We start from the raw sequence: 22,493 nt of genomic DNA on the forward strand, positions 1-22,493 counted from the left end.
AGTAGATAGAAAAACAGTTCTGCACTTGGAGGGAGCTCTGAGAGAGTCTGAACAGCAATGGGGAGTCTACTCAGAGAGTTAATATCCCCTTCATCAGCACGCATAGTACTTAAATCAACAGTGATATAAACTAATTAAGGCGGAGGTTTGATCAAAGCCCTAAGAGGTAAGTGTGAAAAAAAACCCTCATGTTCTCAATGGACTGAAAGCATTTGTGTTTTCTGCCAGTTGAGTAACAGTTATGTTATAAAACTTGCTTAAACATAATATGTACCTTGCGTTCAGAAAGCATGGAGAAATTGCAAACCTGTTTAGAACGTAGGGCAGCTGTAGACAAAGTGTTCTTAAGTAATTAAATCAGGAGAGAAAGCTGGTCAGACTAAGATAATAGATGTTTTATCCCATCTACCAGCATGTACAGTTGGATGTGCATGACACAATAAACAGTGAGAAGTGTCAGGTCATCATGGCCGTGTTGCATGCAAATGATTTTATGCAGCTAGTTGAGTCAACAGCTGTGTATGAGCCAATATAGTGACTACGAAGCAGGAATGAAACAGCTGATGCCAACAAGCAGTAGCCTGAACTACTCTGATCCACTCTGCTTAAATAATATAATGTAGCATGCAGAAGAACTCCTAAGTACAGTCTAATCAAGTGATTTAATGCTGAATGAACCTCATTACAAAAATAAACAACAGTCAACTTACAGTCTCGTTAGATTATGAAGCCCTCTGAATGCGTCGGGACTCACGTCTTGAATTCTGTTGTGTTGGAGATATCTGGAATAATAATCATAATGTCAAACATTTGAATTAAAAAAAAACAATTTGAAACAAAATGAGAAAAACATTAAAAGGAAACTTGTATTTTTCAACCTGGACCATATTTTCCAATGTTTTTCTGGCAAAGTGACTCATCGGGACAACGGTCTCTAAAATTGGTCCAGTATTGAGTGAGAGCACTGCAGCCATGAAACAAGCTGCAATGTAATTGATTGGGGTAATTGTCAACAGTCAACATATGTGCCCTTACAGTGCTTGTTTTTGAACTTATGACAGGCTCAGATTGTTTGAATAAGTGACAGACAATGTCAAACAAAGGAACTGACAGAGAAATGTAATATTTTTCTTCTGCCTTAACCAGCCAGTTTATTAGTTTGTCTCATGCTGAAATCTGAATATAGTAACGACAGACTCTTTACAAAAAGGCATTCTGGGCGATATTATTTGTTATATTGGCCTATAAATGACATCAATACACAGCATCAGCTTATATATCAGCATATATGCTGTCTGATATGTGGTGATATAAAAACTTTGTTTACAGACCAATATATGCAAAAAAAAATGCTTAGGGATATTTAGAAGTGGTATTGGCTATTTATGTTGCTTTTGTTTATTATTTACTGAAATGGTCGACAACTGACTGATACTGAACACACAGTATTGATGTTTATTGATGTTTATCTATTTTTATTTAGTCTTTATTTTGTCATTTACTTGACAATGAAATACATTATATGTACAACTCCAGTTTAATATACATAATTATGAAAAACAAAAATCTGAATGCATTGACCTTCATTCAACTGATTACAGTGAAGAGATTAGATATAGAGATTAGACATTTGTAAAGCCCTTTATAGGGCACTCATTGAAATATTTGGAAATTTCAACGCAACCAAGTGTTATTGGAGGATATTACAACCTTTTACGTTTTTTTCAAAATGTTTCCTTATTTATGTTGCAAATCAAGGTCAGTTGAGTTATTATTATTATTATTATTATTATTACTACTATACTGACTGGTCAGATGCCATGGTATCACTATCTGTGATGTAGCCTGATCTTCACTGATTCGTGGTTCTATGACCTCATGGAGAGGCATGGGGACTCCGCTGAAGTTACCAAATATGGTTATTTTCCCGATAAAGGGTTTTAGGAAAGCAGCCTTCTGAGTACCTTTGCATAGTACCTTTGCATAGACATACTGGGGCAAAATCCACATAAAATTATTTTTATTATCTATTTTTAATTAGGCTGAAAAAAAAATCAGGATATTGGCTGTCACATCAGTAACATGGGAATGTTTCCCTCTAAAATTGGTCTCAAAAATCACATATGGGTCAGGCCCCACTCACTTCACCCACAGGAACACATCCGGCTTTCAACTGCTGAATCACTCTCCTTTGCCTTCTCTCTCTCTCTCTGAATTCAAAGTACCCTTTGCTTCACTTTGTCATAATAATCTTATTGAAAATCTTTTAGATAATACTAAGCTTCACTTTCTGTGCACTGACACCTCTCAACTCTCACACTCACATTTCCACAATATATCCTCTCAGGAAATTCAGACTTTTCCTCTCCTTCTCTTTCTGTATTTTTGTCAGACACCAATGATAACAACCTAAGCCTGTCAGTAGCATAAACAAGCACTTATAGTGGATGTAATCAATGGTTGACAATTGCCTTGAGTAATTAATTTGCAGCTAATGGCTGAAGAGCTCACACACACACACACACACACACACACCAACACACCAACACACCCACACACACACACCACAGCCCCAATTAGTCACATGCGCACAAAAACACTGGGACAATAGCATTGAGTTGAAAATGTTTCCCCTTCAAATAACCCTTGAGCCTGTTGGTATAATTAAAAACACATGCACGCACACTAAAATAAACTTTGTTTACATTTTAAATCCAGCTGAGAGAAATTAGTAGCTACATAATGACAAGAATGGTCTGTGTAATACCTGGCATGATCCTTCTGTGAGCTAAACAAACTTCTGCTGACAGCTGTGTTTTATCTCTGTGCATTTCACACACCTGGCCATTCATTCTGATGTTTATTCATGCATATCTAGTTCCATTTCGTTTTCAATCCAATCGCTCCTTCAGAGCAGCGACTGAAGTCTGACAGCCTGAAATAGTTTCTGGCATGGGATCACACCTATTCTCCAGCCGCCACAGTCAGTGGCATTGTGTGAGGCTGATAAACAACTTAAAGTGGTCATGAATGAATCTGCAGCAGAGAAGGACAATTGCTTCTGTCAGCGTTCCCAGCGGTCCTCTTTGCTTCGCACACATCAGCATGGTCGCTGTGAAACTCGCTCGCTGCGTATGTCACTCAAAAGCAAGACATTATCTCAGCTCAGCTAATTTTTCACTGCATGAAGAATGCAGGCTCTCATGCATGCTAAACATTTTTATTTTCTCTATCTCGTGCAGATATCTATCAATCTTTCCAGATCAAGTAAGCAGATCTGCACCAGGTGTGTCTACCTCTCTCCTCCCAAACAAAAATCAATCTCAGTCATTCTATACCCTGCAGTCATGATGGCAATGAAGATAACAAAAATGAGGATTTATTCATCTTCTGTGGTGCCTCACGTCAGTGGATCGGAAAATATTAGATATGGAATTAATCTGCAGGTGCTCCAATTCAAAATTAAACCCAACTTTCGATTGATGTCAGCTTTTGAGCCTGAACAAAATTTGGCCTTCAGCAGACGAGGTAAAGCCTTTTTTTTAGCCAAGCCTATTAGTGGGTCCGGATCTAGAAGTCAGATAAAAATCATACACCCACACACGACCAAATGCATGATCCACTCCAGGCTTACACCTGGTGGAAATACCGATTGCACAAAATATGAAGCTGTACATTGAAATAGAATAACGTAATATATATGTAAATGGCATGCAATCCATAATTCATGTGAAACTCACAGTTTTTGAAGGCTCTGGTATTTATAGAAAATCTTTGCTTTCAGTATCTGGAGATGGTTTCTTTGTAGAGACCTGAAGAAGAAAAGAAGCTCAAAATCAGAATACAGATCGACGTTTACATCACAAGCAATGCTGATTAAAAATCAGTTCTGATGCCTTAGGATCAACAATATTAGTATTGTATTGATAACAAGTGAGTTTGAATGATTAAGTGTCTGATTAATGGGGTATTTACCTACCTATTCAATGTTAAAATGTCTCATTTCAGTCTCAGCTTTTGGTATATACAAAAATGCAACAATACTGCAGTACTTTTTCCTCTCTCTCAGTGGTGAATCTTAATTTTAATTGGTGCACTGAGTCTAAAAAACAAACAAAACAGACAAATTGCATTCCTCAATCTCACTTTTGAATCACATTATGTTTGTTTGTCAGAAGGATTACAGAAAAAATATTGGCACATTTTTTGTGAATATATAAATACATAATATATATGAATAGGATGAGCCATTAAAGAACCAACAATTATATTTAGAAGCTGATCATCATTACGTAGTGGACACACAAAGTATTTTTTTCCCTTATGTTAACATTGCAAGATAAGGCGTTTGGTCCAGAGTGCCCTTATGTGTCCTATGTTTTTAAATGTGTAAAATGTCACTTTTCCATCTTTAATTTCCATGGACCAAGTTTTTGTGTCAGGACTTTTTTAGGCAAAGTAAAAAAATTGGATTCCAAAGGTAGGCAGATATAAAATATTTCACAGCCCTAAAAAAACACATTTTTTGTACACATTTTCCACTTTTAAACTAAATATAGCGCATAAAATGCTCGAAAAGTTTGACTTCCCTGTTAGCGATTTAAATCCCACCCCTTAATGCTATAGATTGTTGTGTTTGAAATTTTATTGGCTATATGAAACGCCAGTCATCAGCTTGCTGGGCTGTGAGTGGTTCATCCTACAGCTGACCAAAGATGGGCGGGTACCTTCCCTCAACACGGACCCTCATTGGCTATTGGAGGTTGTTGGTTGGACATAAAGTTCCGAATTGGTCAAATGTCAATCGAAAGGTCAGAGTTCAGCAGCCATTTTGATAAAATTTGCAATTTTGAATTATGACAGAGAATGAGCCAAATTAGACATATCTACAGAATTTTTATAAAGACGAAACAGCAGTCTGTGGGAAGTTATGAAAATATAAATGTATTTTGGACCAAAAAAATCAACTAGTGACCGTTTTTGATGTAATATTATTGATTACTAGATTACCATGAGACTTCAAAGGTTGCATAATTTCTGTAATTTGCTATTGGTCTGCCAGAGGCGTCGATAAATTCGGCTGTTTTGGTTGCATCTTAAAATGTTAAAATGTGGTTTTGTACATAAGCGTAACACAGGCGGCAACCTCCGGGTCTGAGCAGGGAGGGCCCCATTTAGAAGAAAATAGAAGATAAAGAATCGTATGATTTGTGGCGTGGCTACCTTTGATTGACAGGTGGCTAACAAGGCGAGCCGTCATCAGGAGGGAAGCAGAAGAATGCGTATCCACGGCATATATAACGTTATATAGATATAAAAAAGGACTTTTACTGGTTTGGTCTCATAACTTTGACTCCTTCACTGTATTTTCACTTAAGTTTATTATTAAAATGTCTTGTTTAGCGTTTGGTTGGACGAACAGACACTCCAAGGAGTCGCTGTTCAGTTTTCTGAGGTCAGTAACATACATTTTGTTTTGTTTTTTTGCTTGGATGCATGGCATACATAGCCTCCTGATCTTTATAATCTCAAAGTGACAAGGGTTGATTCATCTGTTGATTCCGAAGCTTTTAACGGATTAAAGGCTGATTAAAGGCTCTCCGACTCACAAACTGTCATGCCAAGCTCTTGGAAGAGGTCAGTTTTGGGACAATATAAGATTTTCTCTGTGTTAACACGGTCTCCTTAGGCTCACCTTGGGCTCTCTAACACTGTATTTTTTGGCCGACTGATGGATGACTGGTCCATTACTGTGACAACACTTAATGTACTCTGAGGATAATCTGTCAACAAACATGTTTTCATACCAAAACACATTAAGCTTCATACAAGAACATTTTTCATATTCTTTTCCTAAACCTCTCCAAGGATTCTTCTCCAAACCTGTCGTAAATTGCTCATTTCAGCCTGGTGAACATCACCTGTTCATGAGGAGGTACATTTGTGAGATTTCATCATTAGCATTAGAGATACAATGATGTCTCATTTGACAGAAAATGAATCTGTAACTATTTTGATCATCAACATACTGTTTTCATTTTTTGTTTTAAAGCAAAAGTGCCAAATATTTGATGTTTCCAGATTGTTAAATGTGATGATTTGATGCATAAAAACAAGACATTTAAAGACAGCACCTTGTCACTGTTTTTATATTATCATACTATTACTGCTACAGTTCCAGCCTAATAAGCATAATTCATTCCTAAAATTGTCGTACAAGGCTACAATTTCCACTTTTTGGTTTCATTCAAATAATTGTCATACACCATTATACAGAAAAATGTGCATGCATCAAGTCCTATCTTGAAAATCAGCAGACAAAAACATAACTTCAGCAGTTCACTTCATCAGTTATGAGTGAACTTTTCCCCTCTCAAATCGTCATTGGCCTCAAATACGTCACATTGGTCGTGCTCTACAGCAAATGTATTATGATTTCAGCCCGAAAGTGTTTTTTCTTTTGTGTGGAGAGAATACCTCTCAATGAAAATTGTTGAGTTGAATTCATTGTGTGTATCCTTGAGGCCAAACACTCATGATGAATCATTTTCTTAAAGCTGTTTTTTTTCTTCCAAAAGCCTTAAACCTGTATTGCTACACTGGCTATGCTTCTTCTTGCCTTGTTTTATTGGTGCACTGCTGCACTCTAAGATGCAGTAGGTGGGCCTGCTGATTTATAGCACAGAAAGTTCTGCAAATATATTTGGTCATTCAAATAAAATCTTCTGCATCCCAGCCCCAGTGAATGACTGCTCAGAGCTGTAAACACATTAAATGGCAACATTGAGGCTACAAATAATCCCTAAAGTAACAGACTCACTCTGTACCCTTGAAACAAACAGCTCTGCAGTCAAACAGAACATTGTCTATTTTGACAATGTCCTTAAATATTACATTTTCTCCATATCAAACACAATTTCTAGACATAATCACTCATAGTCTCATTTTCATGCCAATACAGTTAAGATGTCTCGTATCAACTCATTTCATTCCACCTCAGTCAGGACGCAGACAGAGTTTAGCTAAAAGGTCACACAGATAAAATTTAATTTAACTACAGCCTGATTAGTAAATTCAGGAAGAGAACAGGGACTAAAACTGTTGCACTTGAAAAGAAATAAAGAGTGAAGTGTTCTAATAACAGACTGGGCCTGTGAGCCAGAACTGTGGACTGTTAACAAAACAGTACATTGTGGAGCAGATAAAGGAACTGACTGTCATAACCCGCTAATTGTTTATTATTGCTGTCGCTGTATTTTCTAATTATGGAACAGTCTTCTAACTCATTCATTTCACTTTGGCTCTTCCAAGCACCAACTCTAAATATTTACTGAAAAAATAATTGAATGGAAAAGAAAGTGTGTGTTTATGATTTCAGTACGACTACAGTTACAGCACAGCACTTAACAGTATCATAGATGGCAATAGCTCTAAAGTCAAACGTCACTCAAAGATAAATCAAAGGAACAACGTTTCACTTTGTGTCAAACTTCTTTCTGCATAAAACATTTTGTTCTTCATGCAGTTCAGGTCTCAGCGACTCATTTCACTTCCTGTGACATTTGTTATCTCTGTTTCTTTGTTGTTGATGTTACTGGTTACAATATGTGATTCCTGTTTGTGATTGAAACATCTTAAAGACTGAAAGTTTGAAGCCACCCTAGCAGGTTTTAGACACAGCAGTGCTTTGCAATGAATGCTAAATTCAGCATGCTAACATGCTCGCAATAACAACATGATAATGTTTAATAGGTAAAATATTTGTAATGCTCAGTTTCAATTGGCATTTAAGTATGGCTGAGACTTATGGAAATGTTTTCCTGGTATTTATTTGTAACGTGAATACATTTTATTTTTGACTTGATGGCGCTTGATGAAAGGTAAGGGGGTCAGGGTTCGTCCTCTGTGCACCATGAATGTGGAAATATTTCATTGTGAACCACAGCGGTGGACCATAAGACACACCAACAAATAAATACTTGAGCTGACTGCCTTGTTTCCAAGAAGAAAACACCTATATGATAATAGAGACTCTTTTCCTAGTTGCTGTTGGGCCACAATCAGACAAAATATGTAATTTCATCATTTCACGTCCCTGGCCAATTACTCAAATGGACATATGCTGCACCCAAAAAGGAGAAAAACGACTGATTCTATAGACTCTATCACTAATCTCTCCAGACCACCATCTGAGGGTCACTTTTATACAGCTATTCTGTCATCTAGCCAAAGCCATGTTGCTTGTGAAAGTGAGAAATAAATGATGGAAGTCTGATCTCTACTGAGTGCTCTACAAACTACAAAATATTGCAAAGTAAACTAATGCAAACCAAATATGCCATAATGCAAACGATGCTGTGCCAATAACAGAGCAGACATTTTGTCGGAAATAATGAGGACAAGCCAATCTGCCTGGTAATTTCCTTAATGTTGCCTGAAACTAGCTCAGAGATGTTAATGTTCTTTCTTGATGGGGCATTCACATGAATTTTCCCAGTTGGGAGCTCTTTTCTCTGATTATTCAGACATTAGATGAATGCAGCAGAAATGCCCTATCACGCATTGTTAACAAAAGTGAAAAATAATGAGCATCTGCCCTGTGATTTGGATAATGTAATGGCTTCTTTCTCAGCCAATGCTACACCCTGCCACCAAGTTTCATGAAAATTGGACCAATAGTTTTTCTCTAATCCTGATGACAAACAGACAAATAACTCAAGCCAAAAGCATAACCTCTTTGGCTGAGGTAATAATAATAAGATTGAATAAAAATGATCTTCTTAAAACACTGACACACTTTCTAATAGCTACAGAGTTATATGTCCATGTTTAATACATGATGAAAGATTTTTTTTACCTGTCTCACACCATGAATTATAAACTTTTGACAGAAAGTTCCCTAGATAAGAAACCAAGTGTGTGATGCTTTTATAGTTGCACATTCAAGGACACACTCCTGAGCCGAAAGTGAAGGAGTTGCATTAGTCACTGCCACCAGAGATTTATCTCTAATTCTGTCTCAGACTAAGTGTGGTTTCTCACATGCTGTGGCAGTCACGTCCAGGGATGAAGGCTTCCTGGGGGATTGATTGAGCTTTAAGATTGTGGAAAAAAACAAGGGGGTTATTTTCTACTCACATCATGGTGACATTCATCGCCACCACTGGGATGTCTTGAAGCTGTGCGCCGTCACAGTCCAGCTCCAGGTCTCTGCACTGGCACAGCTCAGGAACGACACCCAGCACTGAGGAGATTGAGGAGAGAGAGAGAGGGAAGGGACAGCAGAGGATACGTCAATCAACTGGTCATGCAGTGACAAAGTGTCAAGCCTTCAGCTGTGGAAGAACTGCAACTAAGTCCTGCTGGAAGGGAATATAAGCAACAGAGAAGAAAAATAAAACCTTGTATTCTTACGATTGACTTGGAGGATAAGCTTACCAAAGTTTTTTCAAGATCTCTTACTGAATAGTCCTGAATGAAGCCAGCTTTAATTGTCTTTCATAAATCCTAGTTTGGGTATGCAAGATGAAAGAGAGCAGATTGATTAATAAATCGTCCTGACTCCAAAGCAAATTATGTTTGAGGACACAACAGAATTAGCCACAAGGGGAAGTTAAAGTAACAAGGTTTTTGTTTTTGTTGAGTTTAATTTAATTGTGACAAAACATGTAATTTACACACAATGGTAGACAAAGAACTTAGATATTCTCCTGAAGTAAAATTTACAATACCACAGTTTTGTTATAAGTAAAATTCCAGCAATCAAAATTCTGCAGACCTTTATTTTTTATTAGTTGATTCATATATATATATATATAAGTAAGTATATACATATATATAAGTAAAAAGTAGAGTAGTTCCATCTAAGATGTAGTAGAGTATTAGTATAAAATGGAAATACTCAGTTATTATAAAATTGTATTCAAGTAAGGTTCATGAGTAAATGTACTTACTTATCTCTACTTTATTTTATTTTCTGCAATCTTGCAGGAGCATCACATGCCCTAAGTACAACTTAAACTACTGTAATGTAAAAAAACAAAAAACTACTGTAATGTACAAAAGTCTTAGGCAGGTGTGAAAAAATGGCTAGAAGAATTGATGCTGGTTTGAAGGTAAAGGATGTTCACACCAAATATTGATTTGATTTAGATATTTCCTCTGTTCACGTACTTCCATTTTGTTTAATAATATAAATTATTAACATTTTCATTTTTGTTAGAACTAGACTTTTGCACAGTACTGTGCATTTCTTTATCTTGAGTTTTTTATTGTGTATCTGCTGATGAGAAAATGAAATAAGAATGACTGTATGAAAAAAACATGCCATTAAATCTTTTAATTATATGGGCAGTGAACCTCAGTGGACATCATCATCATTCTAGTAGTTTTAATTTGTAATTCAGGGCCACTCAAGAGCTCCAGCTTCAGCTTTCAATTCAATAAATGGTAATAGAGAAGCGGATGTCCTTGTACATGTTGAATGCTGCAGTGTCTGTTTGAAGTCACTGAAAATGCTAAATGAATCCTATGTTGGTTCTAAAGTATTGTGCTGCCATGTTGCTGCATCTCCTCCAGCTTAGCACAAAATAACAAATTGGTAGAGAGAAGATATCAAGGTTAAAAAATACAATCATGCACGAACATGCATGAACATACAACGCCATGAAAAGAGATCCCTGCAGTATATATCTAAAATAATTATAAGGCTGATGGGGTAAAACAGAAACCAGATAAAAGTAATGATTAGAGAGTCTCTGCTCAGACCAGAGGTCCACAGCTATAATTCCCACATTGACCATTTTCACAATCAACATGCTAAAAGAGTGACTATTACTCTGTTTTCAACCTTTCGGAGTAAATGTGGATCATTGTGTTTGTGCTCTGAATACACTATTATCTAATTCAATCAACGGTTCAAGAACGGTCTGAGGTTTCTTTTGATTTCAACAGAATAAAACCCTAGCCATCAGGGTGGAATTATTTTGGCTCAACTATAGCCACTTTCATGCCAGCAGAGCTGAAAAGTCTGAGCTTCAGAGAAGAAAAAGAAAAGCAGCAACATGGAATATTGTTTATTAAGTTGTTAAATAAAAGGAAGTGACTGCTAAAGAACATTCAAAAAGATTTATTTCAGGCTATAATAAAATGTAGGTTCCATATAAAAACAAAAGGGAGTACATAGGTCTCTGCTGGGACACAAAACAAATACAGTTTACATGTTATTTATAGTACAAGGAGAGAAGGAATTAACCATAATTGTTGCGGAGGTGGTTTGTGTTTTTAGGAGTAAAACATCCAGGTGTGGTCTCCCAAATTGGTCCAGGTGAGTAGCCAGACTAAGTGCACAAATTGGGACCTCTTTCTGAAGCCAGACCTGTACCGACAGATGAATTTGGGTTTTAAGAATTTCCCTTTTTAAAGTCTTTTGCCAGGGAGTCTAGAAGATCCTGTAGAACTAGTTGTATCTTTTAAAACGATCAATACATTCCATTAAAATGTTGTTTATTATCTACAAAATGAATAAAAAGATTACAATGATTTTGAGAGGGTTATCCATGCATTTGTATCCACTAGACTGGATTATTGTAATGTCCTCCTTGTTGGTGTCTCTCAGTCTTTCATATCACGACTCCAATTAGTCCAAAATGCGGCTGCTCGACTACTAACTGGAGCACGTCGGCGAGAGCACATTTCCACGATCTTAATGTCCCTGGCTTTCATTATTGACTTTTAAGGCTCTTACTGGGTTGGCCCCGTCTTACCTGTCTAGTCTTCTGCACCCCTGTGTTTCATTACATTACATTACATGTCATTTAGCAGACGCTTTTGTCCAAAGCGACTTACAATAAGTGCATTCAACCTGATGGTACTAGACATAGACCATAGGAATCAAGTAAGTACATAATTTTAAGAGCTAACTGTCATCGCTAAAGGAGTGGTATATGTTAAAGAAGAAAAGAAGAGAAAAGAATAAGAGCTTCTTTCTTTTTTTTTTTAAATATATATGTTAGGTGATCATGACTTAACCGAGGTATTGTTGGAAGGGATAGGTCTTCAGCCTGCGGCGGAAGATGTACAGGCTGTCTGAGGTCCTGATGTCGGTGGGGAGCTCGTTCCACCATTTGGGAGCCAAGACAGAGAAAAGTGGTTTTGAGGCGAGTTGACCTAGCAGGGTGGGAGTCGCCAGCTGTTTGGCTGATGCAGAGCGTAGAGGACGGGCAGGAGTGTAGAGTTTGACAAGGTCCTGGATGTAAGTAGGACCTGAACCGTTAGCAGCAGAGTACGCCAGAGCTAGAGTCTTGAAACGTATCCGTGCAGCCACTGGTAGCCAGTGGAGGGAGCGGAGGAGGGGTGTTGTGTGTGAAAATTTGGGAAGATTGAAGACCAATCGAGCAGCTGCATTCTGGATGAGGTGTAGAGGTTGGATGGCTTTGGCAGTCAGACCTGCCATGAGGGAGTTGCAGTAGTCCAGGCGTGAGATGACAAGCGCCTGGATCAGGACCTGAGCTGCCTTCTGAGTGAGAAACAGGCAGATTCTCCTGATGTTATGCAGCAAGAATCTGCAAGATCTGGTAGTGGCGGTGATGTTTGTTGAGAGGGACAGTTGGTTGTCAAGAGTTACGCCAAGGTTTTTGCCGGTTTCTGTGGTTTCATAACGTTCATTGAGGTCTGCGGACAGATCGCTCCTGACTGTCCCGAAAACCAGATTAAAGCAGAGAGGTGAAAGAGCCTTTGCTGTGGTGGCTGGTCCCTACTGGTCCCTACTCCCTGGTCAACGCTGTTGTTTTTAAATGCGCTTTATAAATATTTTCTGCTCTGTGCTGTTTGGAGCTGCTTCAATAACCATTTGCGGCTTTGGGGGGGAAAATAAAAGCCTCTTCAATACATAATTTTTTCTTTCATACAGATCCATTAATAAAATTCCACTTTTTAGTATCAGTATTAGTTGTATTCAATCATGCATTTCTTATCATTATAATCCAATAAATCACAATTTTGAGGAACTACCATCAGCTACTCCCCACGTTACTCTACCTTTCAGATAGAAGTTGTATGTTGATTTCGCCAAAAGCCTATTTCACAGCTAATTTCTGACTGGCGTGTTTAGATCGAACTACTGTCATCTTTAACTTGAAGAAACAGCATGGACATTCTGCTCAGATGGAAGAAACAGCATGGGGCCGCCCCCCTGTTGCTTACCACCTGCTGGGATCGATGTCAGTGTCTGGTTTACTGAAAGTTGTGGAGCAGGAGAAGGAAATACCTTGACAGCAGATTGCTGGCTTTCTTATGTGATTGCAGGGGCAGGAAAGGTCACCTCAACTGGAAATGGAACGAATGACAAGCCACATAAGCTCAATAATGTACTATTATAAAATGCATGTAAAACTAGATAGGTGCACATTCAGAGGATGATTTTCAGTGAACACAGTGTTGGATGTTAGCTTTGCAACTACAGCCTCATTAGGGGGAGAGTCAAGAGGCATGAGCTTACTAAGAAGAAAATAACTGTAAACTGTTTTAAATACTCAGAGCTGAAAATTCATATCATTTAATATAACTGCCAAAAATGAGAACAGACAACTTGATTTCCTCTGACGCGTTTGGGTTCCTAGGTTTGGGATTATGTAATTTAGTATGCATGAAAGTAAGAAATGTAATTATGTCTAGGCCATGCAAACACTATTCACCTTGACATTGATCAGGTCTGACAAAAAGATGGAAGCTAAAGTTAAAGCTGTCAAAGTATAATGTATTTAATTAGAACTTTAAATCATTCAGTTTATTCTCTGGATACATGTAAAGCTCTAAACAAGAACTGACTGTGTGAATAGAAAAGCTGCATAAAATGTACTTGTTTATCTGCAGAAAGGAGGGTGTATCAGAAAAAAAATAATTGACTAAAAATGTTATTGTGCTTAGCATATCAATGCAATGCTACTTTAAAAAGTAATCTGCACTGAAAGCTTTCTACAGTTGGAAAGAGTCCATGGAGGACAGTCCATCTCTCATTTGGAAACAATAATGAGCTTGTTAGTGGTGATTGTAGTGCAGTTTATGTCTTTTACTTTTTCTAACTAAGTACTTTATCACATTTATATCCATGCCTCTACTTTTTATATTTTCTGCCCTTCAGAATTTTCATTTGAATCATTTTATCTTCAGAAAAAAGCTTCACAGTCTCTTTTGTTGTTTCTTGTCTAAAGGACTGTGGAGGCACAGCTTAGCATAGCACAGCATAGTCAGCAGTGGACATGATTTATCAGAACTGCTTGTCGGACGGTCGAACAGCTTTGGAAACACCTAAACTCACGTTTCCAATGTGGTGGGACTGTGCACAGCCATTTCTGAAACAGACATGGTTTTAGTTGGTTTGGTTTTATTTTATTTTATTTGCACAGTTAGAATTACATGAAATGACAAAGATAACATATAATGTAAAGTGCAGGGAGAGGCAGAAAACCCAGATGGGCTTATTTAAAGCCTCCACCGAAAATTTCATTACAAAGTAATAAACTGATAATAGAAAAAAAAAATGTATAACATCAACAAGTTATAATGACAATAACAAAAACAATCAAAAAAAAAAAAAAAAAAAAAAAAAAAATAGCTTTCTCTCTTGGAAAGCAGTCATGTTGTTATTGACCGGCTGTGCATTAATGAGAAAGGAGCGAGGATTTGAACCTTACTCTCTAGCTCTCATTTGTTGCACGCACAACTGCATGTGGCATTTTGCATGTGTCCAACCCAGAGTAACAACATGACTGCTTTCCAAGAGTGAAAGCTATTGCATCTTCCCACTCTAACACAGAACAGATTTTCACTCTTCTTTCACCTGTGGCAGTTCATATTTCTGACATCAGGCTGGAACATGTTGCACAAGCACGTTTGTTTCTACCGTAACCCAGTCTTTATTGGTTTGGACTGGGTTGTGATTGACAAAAGGTTGGACTTCCTATGACCTACAGGTTTTAATCTGCAGATATATAAAACGGATTTGACAAGTAGTGATGTGGCTTTGCTTTCTTTGACAGTTAAAAAGAGAAGCTTAAAGCTTCCTCCTACCTTGTCAAAAGTTTCTTACGCGAAATTTTATGATGCAACTTTGATGCAACCTGTCACTGATGGCTCCTCGTTGACAGTAAATAATCAACTTTATGCTGCAGGACTGTAAGTGTCAAAGCAGTTTGCAACTGAATGATCATGGGATGAGCCTGTAGAGGTTAATTAAACAGTCAATTAACTTTCAAAAATAAATATTTATAGTACTGGAGTATTTTTGGCCTTACCCTGGATGCCTGTATGATCTATGTTCACTTAATTCAGAAATGAACACCTGTATCTAGAGTAATTGACAGTGAAGCCTTTATAATTATGGCTGGTTGTATTTTGATACTTATTTGTTGCTCCTTTTCTCTTTTATCGGTTATGGAGAAGCTTCATGAGGAGGCATAGTCTGTATATATCCCCCTGTACAATTGGTAATCAAAAATATATAATAGTTTAGCATATAAGAACTACCTGAAAAGAAGACTACCAGAAACAGACATTAGGAAAAAAATATTTGAGTTGTACTTTTTAGTTAGCCATGTCCCATCCGCTAACATAGAGGGGGCGGGGCTTATAACCTATACTGCAGCCAGTCACCAGGGGGCGATGGGGATGTTTGAACTTCACTTTTGGGGCGCCACAGTCTATGGAGGAGGGCTTTATGCATCCAGAAGTTCAAGCTATCACCCCTAGACCTCACCTCATCTCTATACAGGAAATCAATCTGTCAGTGTCACTAGAACATCCCTCACTGGATTCCAACTCACATCTGTATACACTCATGCACCCGGGCTGAACTGCAACTGTTGCTGGTAATTAAACCCATGTTGCTGTGTGGAGTGTTTAAACGCCGCCCCCGAGTTCCTTTAAAAGAAAAACTCTCAGCAGTAATGAAAACTAAAACAAAGGAGAAAATGAAGGACAATGATATCACTGCCAATTAAATAACTAATAAGTTATTTTCAAGAGTTTGTGCACAAATTTACCAACATGCAGTTAAGAAACAAAATACCAGTACTTACAGCATATATTGGACTTGGTGCCAGCGTTATAGCTGGGCATTCCAAAGTACTTGTCAAAAAGATGTGGCCATCCATTGTTATCTCCTGGAAAATAAAATAAGACACACAAAAGTAGTGATTACCATCTTTGGTCCTTCATAACCAAACGTTTTTTATGAAGTAAAGACTGAAGTTAAAATCTATCATAAAGTACACAGTTCCTCTTGCTCCTCCCTATTTTGGCATGCACAGGTCGAGTACACATTGCTGCAGGTGAGATGAAGGCTAATCTTGCTAGCTTTACAGTACAAACATATGGGAAATGGTTTTGCACATAAAATAAGTACTTGTGGACAACATTAGTGATTAGTAAAACTATTTTAATGCTATTTACATGTGTTAAATGCATGAAAATGACAAAGTTTAAAGGTGTCATCCGATAATTAAATGTTTGATTTTTGGACTTTGTGTTTGCATTACAAGGTGGTACTCAAGTACAAAAAGATGCCAAACTGTGCTGCTCCAACTCCCTTGGCAGAAGACAATAACTCCTGAGGCACAAAATTGCCAAACAGGAGCTGATAAAAGCAGCGACTCTACCACAAACCATCCAGTGGCACGAAATAACAGTCAGCAGTCTGAAAACATCCATCTTCACTCATTTACTCACCTCTCTCCCTCTCCCCCAATATGTCATTCATAGACAGGTCACATCACAGCAGAGTGTTTTTGCTCTCATTACAATAACAGCTGGTGTATCATTTGACGTGTAACCTCGGACATCTTATATAAATGCTCGCTGCGGCTCAGCCTGCTCTGACTTGGGAAACATCAGCCTCTCACTTGTGTTTACATCCTCCAGGGAACAGATACATGCCATGCGAATGCATACAAATGGTAATAATAGTGTCGATCACAAGATTTAGTGATGCAGACAGCTGCCAAGTCAATGTCAGCTCTAAAGTGCTTCTCAGAGCCAAATAGCCCCGAATCTTCCAACAAATAAAACTAGATTATCTCCTTGCGGTTGTAAGCCTCTGCCAATCAGTCAAGTCGCAAGTCTGTCCAGACTTATATGGAGCCATGCTACAACTTCTGAAACTTTGATGCTTCACACACATCTTGGATCTATACAATCAACACAGTTTAAAGTGGGCACCAAAATAAGTGTCACACATACAGAATCTGACCAAATATGGCATATGATCACAATCTCCCCTTCTGTTCATGAGTTATGGAGCGGAATAGTGGACAGAAAAGTGTTTTGTTGTCAAAAGTTGACCTTTTGGATAGAAAATGTCACCACTTCATGAATTTATCCCATTAGACATTTGTGTGAAAAGGTGGACGTTTGAACCAGATTAAAATAAATTCTCTACAGGCATTCATGAGAACGGCATAAAGGTGAGGTGACAGCGACCTTTGACCACCTAGAAACAAATAAATTCTTCCAATGTTCATGCCCACCTTGAACCTTTGTGGCCAAGCGGTGCACATAGGGACAAAGGAGCCAAGGTTTGAACTTCTCTCTCTTGCTCTTTTATTCCTAATCCTTAACACAACTACTTCTGTGACAATTAATGTGAACAACTGTGTGCACACTATGAATGCCGTCCAGGAGAGACTGTGTGAAAATGTGTCAATTAAAAGGTATCTTTGGGAGTAGATGTTTGCTCTGATTGCCAACTTACAAATGCAAAATCTTTATTATCCACAATGTGGAAATTTGCCTTCGGTTTAAACCATAAGGCATGTCATAAAAACAACAAACACAAAAACAAAACAAACACCTGCTGTCTGACCAAGTGGAAAAATGTTTTTTGTTATGTGTGAGCTCCTTCTGCTGAGGAGAACTGTGTTATATACAGTGCTCAGCATAAATGAGTACACCCCCTTTGAAAAGTAACATTTTAAACAATATCTCAATGAACACAAATAAAATTTCCAAAATGTTGACAAGACCAAGTTAATATAACATCTGTTTATCTCATAACATGAAAGTAAGGTTAATAATATAACTTAGATTACACATTTTTTAGTTTTACTGAAATAAGGGCGATGCAAAAATGAGTACACCCCACAACAAAAACTATTACATCTGGTACTTTGTATGGCCTCCATGATTTTTAATGACAGCACCAAGTCTTCCAGGCATGGAATGAACAAGTTGACAACATTTTGCTCCATTGATCTTTTTTCATTCCTCAAGAATGGCCTCTTTTAGAGACTGGATGGAGAGTGATGCTCAACTTGTCTCTTCAGAATTCCCCATAGGTGTTCAATTGGGTTCAGATCAGGAGACATACTTGGCCACTGAATCACTTTCACCCTGTTCTTCTTCAGAAATCCAACAGTGGCCTTTAGATGTGTGTTTAGGGTCATTGTCATGTCGGAAAAGTGCACGACGACCAAGGGCACGGAGTGATGGTAGCATCTTCTCTTTCAGTATGGAGCAATACATCTGTGAATTCATGATACCATCAATGAAATGCAGCTCCCCGACACCAACAGCACTCATGCAACCCCACATAAGGACACTGCCACCACCATGTTTCACTGTAGGCACCATGCATTTTTCTCTGTAATCCTCACCTTTGCGACGCCACACAGTTTAGAAGCCATCAGTTCCAAAAACATTTATCTTGGTCTCATCACTCCAGAGTACAGAGTCCCAGTAGTCTTCATCTTTGTCAGCATGGCCCTGGTAAACTCTAGACAGGCTTTTTTGTGCCTGGGCTTTAAGAGAGGCTTCCTTCGTGGACGGCACCCATGCATGCCATTCCTCTGCAGTGTACGGCGTATTGTGTCACCAGAAACAGTCACCCCAGTTTGGCTTTCTAATTCCTTAGATAACTGCAATGAACTTGCATGCTGATTTTCTTGGACCCTTCTCATCAGAAGACGCTGCTGTCGAGGTGTTAACTTCTGCGGACGGCCTGGACGTCTCTGTGAGATGGTTGCAGTTCCATCTTTTTTACATTTTTGTACCACTTTTGCTCCAGTATTCTTGACTGATAAGTAAAGCTTTGCTTATCTTCATGTAGCCTTCACCTTTGCGGTGTAAAGAAATTATTTTCCTTCTCAGGTCTTGAGACATGTGGTGCCATTGCTAACAACATGAAATGGGAAGGGGTTTTATTTAAGTAACACCCTTTTATAGTCAACTGTCTGCTGGACATCTGTGTAATGAATAATTAGACTCACCTGGGGTCGATTATTGTTAAATTAGACATTTGTAGTCTAAAACTTAGCTTTGCTCCCGAGACTTTTAGTGGGGTGTACTCATTTTTGCATCACCCTAATTTGAGTAAAACTGAAAATTATGAATGAAAAGTTATATTATTAACCTTACTTTCATGTTATAAGTTAAACAGATGTTATATTAACTTGGTCTTGTCAACATTTTGGAAATTGTATTTGTGTTCATAGAGATATTGTTTAAAATGTTACTTTTCAAAGGGGGTGTACTCATTTATGCTGAGCACTGTAGTTGAGAGCTTGTAAGTTGACCTTGAGTTTTCAGTGTCCAAGGTAAAAAAAAAAACTTTCATATTATACTTAAAATGTCTTTTGTCTGTTTTATATTCATGCAAACTCAGTATGTTTGGGATTTACCCAGAGAAAAGCAGATAAAACCTCACCTCACATTGTTTGGAGTTTTTGATGAGTTTTTGAAAAATCACTTAAACATCAACTCAAATGCAGAGGTGGAGAAAGTACACAGCAGCAGAGCTTGAGTCAAAGTATAGCTACACCTGGTCAAATATTTCTTCAATATAAGTGAAAGTCATGCAGCCGAAGTACTTTTAAAAATCCCCAAGTCCCTCAACTGACTTCAGAGCTTCACAGTAACGAGTACTTTGGAAACTTTCATTAATCAATTAATCAAATGTAGTCAAAAGAACTCAACAGATACTTTACCCTGTGTGAAGCAGCGAGTGTGTTGGGCAAATGAATGATTACTTTCCTCAACATGTCAGAATCTTGATCTGCACGAACTACGGCAGCATTACGAGAACAACATCCTGCAGAGAAATAACTTTTTTTTTTTTTTTAATTTGAGGTGTGCTACTGCCGGGACAGTACAGAGAGTGACTCAGCTTCAGCCTGAGTCCTTGTGAGACTTTGAGGTCAGAACAAACTGCTGTGGAAACCCTTTATCCTGCCCTGACAGACTGCCCAACACATCCAAGTCCAGATTCCAGAGAAGACTTCCTCTCAAGTGTTTTTTAAACCGTCCATTAACCGGTGCTTGACGGCTACTTGCAACCTCAGCCAAGTACTAATCCTCAAGTCACTGTGTGCTGCTGCTGTGTTTCAGATAGCTGCCAGTTCATCTTTATGAGCCAGTCATGACATAAATCCATAAAGCCTCTGTAATGTATTTATACGTTTCCACAGTGGTTGAAAAAGTATTCAGAGGTATTCAAGTTAAAGTACTAATACCACACTGCAGACACTACAAGTAAAAGTCCTGCATTGAAAACCTTATTTAAGTAAAAGTACAAATGTATCCAGCATCAAAATGTACTTAAAGTATCAAAAGAAAAAGTATTATTTGAATATAATGAAATATATTATTGCATTGTTATTATTTATGTAAACAGCATTTTACTGTTGATTTTAACTACATGGTTGCCTATAAAGTTGGTATAATTTTGTCAATTGTTAATTGTTGTTTAATTTTCATTGTGATATGCTTAGAAGAGTGTGATTAATGAAGTTTGAGAAGATATACACTTTATCCGTCAAGAATAAGTCACATTGTTACAATAATTTCATGGAAATAAGTAAAAAACATTGTCATGGTAAAGATTTTTAAGTGGTTTATACAGGCAGAATGAAAAGGAGTCAAAAACCGACAAAATAGCCCCAAACTTCAAAGGGTTGAGTCATGTGAATGCTTAGGCTTAGGCTTAGAAAATGCACATTACATTTATCATGTTTTTCATTGAAATTTTGACTTAAAAGCAACGGAAGCTGGTAGCTAAATGTAGTGGAGTAAAAAAGTACAATATTTTCCTCTAAAATGTAGTTTAGTAGAAGTTTAAAGTTACTTAAATTAAAAATAGTACCTCAAACCTAAAAAAAAGTACATTACTTGAGTAAATGTATATCCACTACTGTATAATATCTATTGCCAGCATATGTACAAATATGGTAGAAAATAATGTTTCAGTAACATGAATCATTTCTTTAATTTGGTGTTTTTGTTTGTGTGTGGTGAAAAAATACATAAATAAATAAATAAAAATATATAAATAATATAAATAATAATAATAATAATAATAATAGTAATAATAAAAATAATAAATAGGATTTATAAGTGCCTTTCTAACACTCAAGGACACTGTACAATAGTTTAAACAAGACAAAACAGGGAATGAAAACGAGACAAACAAGCAAGCAAAAAAAAAAAAGGCACCAAATCACACCATTGCACCACTAATCAGACTGCATTGTGTGGGCTGTAAGAAAGGCTAACTATTTTCATTAACACAGCCCTTGAAAAATTAACTCACTTGATATATTCTGTAAAAAACAAACAAATTTATTATCGAAAGAATCTTTGATTCTATCAGATCTATCAGCCATTCAGATTCAGTGCTTACGTTGACAGAAAGAAATCACCTCAACAAGACATGAAATGACTCACAATCAGAGTGTATTGATCTAAAGGGACAAACCTTGAGCAAAGCTCAATGGGTGATGGAGAGCGCATGCGATCTGCATGTCAATTGTGCCCACTTATAAAAACGGGGGGGGAAAAGATTGCGGAGGAAAGTGTTCTCTACATCAGTCATTATTGTCTGACTGAAATTACCTCATGAAATGTGTACAATTACCTTCCAGCAAGCTAAATTGACAGCTTATAGAATTCATGACTTTAGTAAAATGGAGGATAAAGCGTATTGAACATACGTGACAACAAATTATTATTAAAGGAACACTCCACCGTTTTTTCATATTAAAGCATGTTACTCCTGAGGGGAGAAGATTTTTCAGGAGTGATGATATTACTGCGCCGAGTCGAAGTGCTCCCAAGTGCTATTCCGCCATACATTATAGTTATCCTTTTTATCCGCTTAGAAAAGCGCCACGTTTTATTTTGTGTCGCCATACTTGGTCGTTTAACTACTTGTGTAGCTGTATTTAAATAGGGAAAACGTGGAGGAGTTTGGTCGCTTCTAACTGTCCATCTGTTTGGATCCTAATGAATGAACGGGGCTAAGCTAAGTGCTAGCCAAGTGGCGCCGCACGCCAGGGCGATTGAGTGCACGCATTGAGACGCAAGAGGTCTGTATCAACTCGTCTTACTTGACCGAATAACATGTTTTAATATGAAAAAACGGTGGAGTGTTCCTTTAAGTCCTTAAGTGTCTTTTACTCCATTGCCATTCAGCCCCCTGCTTAGATAATAATAATAATGATACATTT

The 22,493-nt window shown here is 37.6% G+C and overlaps 1 protein-coding gene across 1 annotated transcript in view; it reads right to left on the reverse strand.

The window, feature by feature from the left end:
- rxfp1 (relaxin family peptide receptor 1) overlaps positions 1–22,493 on the reverse strand; it is a 72,819-nt gene that overhangs the window by 16,302 nt on the left and 34,024 nt on the right. The window contains exons 3-6 of the mRNA XM_059346470.1: positions 16,077–16,160; positions 9,139–9,244; positions 3,741–3,812; positions 711–782 (exon numbers count right to left, since the gene is read on the reverse strand). Coding sequence (XP_059202453.1) covers positions 711–782; positions 3,741–3,812; positions 9,139–9,244; positions 16,077–16,160 — 334 coding nt within the window. The remainder of the gene's footprint in view (positions 1–710; positions 783–3,740; positions 3,813–9,138; positions 9,245–16,076; positions 16,161–22,493) is intronic.

The sequence above is a fragment of the Centropristis striata genome, chromosome 12 (assembly GCF_030273125.1).
Source record: "Centropristis striata isolate RG_2023a ecotype Rhode Island chromosome 12, C.striata_1.0, whole genome shotgun sequence".
In the NCBI taxonomy this organism is placed as follows: domain Eukaryota; kingdom Metazoa; phylum Chordata; class Actinopteri; order Perciformes; family Serranidae; genus Centropristis; species Centropristis striata.